The following is a 4,941-nucleotide window of genomic DNA, read 5'->3' as shown; positions in this document are numbered from 1 at the left end:
TGGGTGGGAACAAACCCATGTGCATCCAATACATTGTATAGGGTAACTATGTAACATCAATTGTAGGGTAACTATGTAACATCATGACCAGCGAACTACAGACTTCATTGTCACGAAAAGCGAAAAGTTTAGGATTTCTGACAAATCTGATTGAGGAGAACAAATCTGAAAATTCTACAGATCCAAATCTTGCCCACGAAGCCCAATAAAATGGATGACTTTTTCCCTAATTAAAAGCTATAAATTCAGATTTCCGAGGATGTAAAGTCTCGATCTTTCGGTTACTGCTGAGAAAGAATGGGTAGTCGAGGAGTTGTTCGATAAGAAGGACCACAAACGGGCAGACATGCATGTAGAAAATAGAGCAGTTACCAGAGAGGCGCAGAGGATTTGATCTATGGATGAACATACAGAAGATTTAGAGGATTTGATCCACCAATGTCTACAGAATATTGGAAGCCATGAATTGCACAATTTGGCTCAGATTCTGGCCTTCGAGTGCCAAATACAGTTAGAGAGACTGTGGAAAATGCTGGAATCCTCTGGGGAAGCCGAGAGAATAATTGGGTATGTTGACATTCTTTCTAGTGAGCAGAAAAAGCTGCTCGTTGGGCGTGTCACTCTGCGTTTGTTGAGAAAAATTACTGCTTTCATGGAGGATATGGACGCAGATGGGCTGTTTAATTCCAGTAGCTCTGATTGGGATGAAGAGCCTCTGTGCTCTAGATCATTACATTCTATTGGTAATGCCAGTGAAAATATGCCAAGAAGTTTACTTATGAAAATATATGAGAATAAGGAGACAGTATCTGAATTGGGTTATGGAGTATGGGGGGATACAGATGCTGCATTGATGTTGCTCATACTGTACGAAGTTCAGGATCAGGAATGCCATGAAGCTGCTAAAGAACATGGGATAAATCCACTTCTTTATAAGAATTTCGTTGTGGGCAAAATGCCCACAGATTATTTTCTGTCACCCAGATTCAGATTTCGTCCAGAGTTGATAAGAGAACACTTGTGTGAAAACATTCTGAAGATGGGTTTCTGCCTGCCTGGATTGATGTTGGGTGCCAACACTCAGGTAGCCAGTCTCAGCTCATATTTTGGTATTATTAAGAGATATCAGAGGCTTCTTAGAGTGTTGTCCAATTCAGGAAATAATGATAATAATTACTTGAAGGAGAATCCATGTCCTCCTGCCTCTGCTGCAAGTATCTTGTGTCTTCCCACAGTTGTATATGGTATTGGGTCCAAACATAAAGAAAGGGAAATAGCATGTTCAGTATGTGGGGATGATTTTGAGGCCTGTAGTGTAGTAAGCTACTTGCATTGCTCCCATGTTTTTCACTGGGATTGCATTCATCCATGGCTGAAGGCCAGAAATACTTGCCCTGTCTGCAGGTATGAATTTCCCACAGATGATGTGTGTTATGAAATCAGAAGACACGTGAGGCTTCTGATGCACAGGACCTCATGCTGATTAACAAAAACTCTCTACTGTAGCCCTGGGTGGTTGTAGTTGAATGTATCTGAGGTGAGATCAATTCTATGTTGTGTTGAATTAATGGGTTGGAGTTGAAATGTGATTGAGGTTGAGAACCTTGTGTTGAATTAGTGGGCTGTGAGATTAATTGTTGAATGTCTGTGAATACACCATTATAGCTCATGCATCTTCTGCGCAGGACATTTTAATTCTAATTAATAAATTTTGAGTTGGTAATTTAAAAAAATAAAATCATTATATTTAAATTTTAAATAAAAAAAACTAAGTTCAAGTATTTTTCACAAAATTAAAAATAAATTTATGTTAAATTATAATTATTTTTTGGTAGAATTATGAAGTTATTTTGAAATGTAAACTCTACCTATTCATTAACTAGTCATATTTATTGCTTGCTCCCAAGTTTATCATTGAGGCTGCATTCATCCATTGCTGAGGGCTGAAAAGCCCTACTGTTTATAAAGATACGAGCCTTCCACCAATGATGTCTGTTCTGAAATAAAATAAATTGTAATGAGAATAAAGGAAAAAGGTTCAGAGTATACTTTTAAATTTGAAGGAGAACAAAGTACTTTAATTAAAGGAACCAGGAACAGAGTATTGTAAATAAAGGAAGCAGAGTATTAAATTTCAAAAGGAAAAGTATTGTAAACAAAAAGACCAGGATCAGAGTATTCTAACTAATAATAGTAGAACATTTGTCAAAATCACATTGTATATATTATTTTTTATTGGAAAATTTGTATTATATTTTATTTATATTGATATAAATTTATTTTAATTTTAATATATTATATATAAAAATAATTTTAATATAAAATAATTTTAATTTTTGTAGGTTAGATATAAAGAATTAAAAATATTTCAATTTACAAGATTTAGAAATAAAATAAATTAGGTTGAATTTATTTTAATTTTAGATTTATGTAATATTGAGATATAATATATTTGTGGAAGTGTTATTTTTTTAGATTGTAAAATTTGATAAAAGGTTTTGATTTTGATAAATTTGTTTATGTTTATAGATCTATAGTTAAAATGGATCAAAGTTGGTTTTAGTTATGAGAGGTCGCACAAAATTTGTAAATGATCATTATATAGAATGTGTGTGTGGGGCCATTTTAAATTTACTCACTTTCTTTTCAATTGATTGAAAGTATCCAGGAATATTGTCAACCTATCTTCTTTAGTTTTTATTATGGTGATACAATTTGTAGATTGTCTATATGTGTAAGATGAATCTAATCATTTTAAACTTACTCAATTCTTTGGTTTATTGAGAACATAAATAGTAGAGTTGAGGCTTCTGTGATCCATAACAAGTTTAAGATAGATTTTTCGGCGAAAATCACATGAGAAACCATTTGTCGACGCTTTTCGAACCAACCAGTGTGGTTCATCGTCAGGACAAGTTGAAAAACAGATCCAGCTTAACCTGTTTAAATAGCTAGAGCAGAGACGTTACCTGGACTTAAGGAGTAAGGTCAAATTTAGTTATAATAGGTATAAAATAATAAATAAATCAAAAATAAATAAATATATATAAATTTACATATAAATATATAAATTTAGTTATATTAGGTGTAAGATAAATATATGAAGAATTATAAAATAATAATAAAATATTTATTTATTAAATAAATATATCAATGAAGAATAATAATAAATTATTTATAAATATATAAATAAATGAAAAAATATAAATTAATAAATATAATAGTAAATATGTAAATAAATTATTTATTTAATGAAAAAATACAAATAAATGGTATTATTAGTGGGGTAAATAAATATATATATAAAATTTTATATATATAAATTTAGTTATATTAGGTGAAAGATAAATAAATAAATAAATAAATAAAGAATTATAAATTAATAATAAATTATTTATTTATTAAATATAAATATAAATATATAAATGAAGAATTACAAATAATAAATTATTTATTCATTTATTAAATAAATCAATATATAAATAAATACATGAAAAAATATAAATTAATATAATAGTAAATATATAAATAAACTATGTATTTAGTTTATATAAATAAAAATGGTATCAGTGGTTACGCAACGGTTGAAATATATAAATTGTAAACAAATTAGTGGGTTAATCAGTTAGAATTAATAAATAAATCAATAAATTAAAAATCCAATAAATAAATAAAAAGAGGAAATTGGAAAATAAAATAAAATAATTATAGTTAGTTATAGGTATTAAAAACTAGTAAGAATAGTTAAAATTGATATTAATAATTTAAACATATAAATGGGTTATTGATATGAAAGAATGATGGGAATAATAAATAAATAAAAATAATAACCATAATAATAAAAGAATACATAATAATAATAATAGAATTAAGTTATAAAAAATAAATAAAAAATAATTAAAAGTAAATAACTAAATAAATAAAAATATAATAATTAAGTTATTAAATAAATAAATACTAATAATAATAGAATCAAGTTATTAAAAATAAATAAAATAAATAAATAATAATAAAAATAAAATAAGAGACAAGAAAAACGATCACTAGATAATAGAATTTAGTAATAATAGTAACTGTATAATAAAAAGTAATTGTTTAATAGTTTCCTATTTGTATATTTAATAGTAATCGTTTAATAAATAATAGTAAGTAAATAATACTAAAATAAAAATATAAATAATAATAGGAGACAAGAAAAACGACTAAGAAGAAAGCGCTGGGACCCAGCACCTACTAATTTTCCAGCCATCATCTCTATTGAGATTGTTGGGTCTCTTTTCAATCTCAATAGCTTTCCTGAATTTCCGATGATGGAAATGCGAAACCTTAGCGATAACACTAGCCTCCTCAATGCAAACATGATGATTGGTTTTTTCCACATGTTCAACTAAAGCGGAAGACTTAGCTCTCATATGTTTAAGGTCCCCGTGACCTTTAGGCCCCTTAGCACCATTCGTTCGTCCCTCAGATTAGTTAAGGATCCTATTGACCCCAAAGATATGAAAGGGGTTTATATGATCCCCTGCTCATGTGGGACCCCTTATATTGGTGAAACCGGTAGCTCCATTAATCAGAGGATCAGTGAGCACGCTGCTGACCTTAAACATATGAGAGCTAAGTCTTCCGCTTTAGCTGAACATGTGGAAAAAACCAATCATCATGTTTGCATTGAGGAGGCTAGTGTTATCGCTAAGGTTTCGCATTTCCATCATCGGAAATTCAGGGAAGCTATTGAGATTGAAAAGAGACCCAACAATCTCAATAGAGATGATGGCTGGAAAATCAGTAGGTGCTGGGTCCCAGCGCTTTCTTCTTAGTCGTTTTTCTTGTCTCCTATTATTATTTATATTTTTATTTTAGTATTATTTACTTACTATTATTTATTAAACGATTACTATTAAATATACAAATAGGAAACTATTAAACAATTACTTTTTATTA

The 4,941-nt window shown here is 29.2% G+C and overlaps 1 protein-coding gene across 1 annotated transcript; it reads left to right on the top strand.

Moving 5' to 3' along the window:
- The first annotated feature begins 244 nt into the window (after window positions 1-244).
- Window positions 245-1,642, top strand: LOC149179726 (uncharacterized). The gene has a single exon (XM_089418045.1). It carries the CDS (start codon window positions 398-400, stop codon window positions 1,481-1,483), a length of 1,086 nt encoding a protein of 361 aa, XP_089274171.1. The 5' UTR covers window positions 245-397; the 3' UTR covers window positions 1,484-1,642.
- The last annotated feature ends 3,299 nt before the right edge of the window (window positions 1,643-4,941 follow it).

Source organism: Pinus tabuliformis, chromosome 3_2 (genome assembly GCF_031772625.1).
Source record: "Pinus tabuliformis cultivar Carrire ecotype Pingquan chromosome 3_2, CPIR1, whole genome shotgun sequence".
NCBI classification, from domain to species: domain Eukaryota; kingdom Viridiplantae; phylum Streptophyta; class Pinopsida; order Pinales; family Pinaceae; genus Pinus; species Pinus tabuliformis.
This window is presented reverse-complemented; position numbering and strand designations above follow the sequence as displayed.

Excerpts from the sequence above, each read along its gene's own strand:
- LOC149179726 (XM_089418045.1), top strand. The coding sequence starts at position 398 with ATGGATGAACATACAGAAGATTTAGAGGATTTGATCCACCAATGTCTA.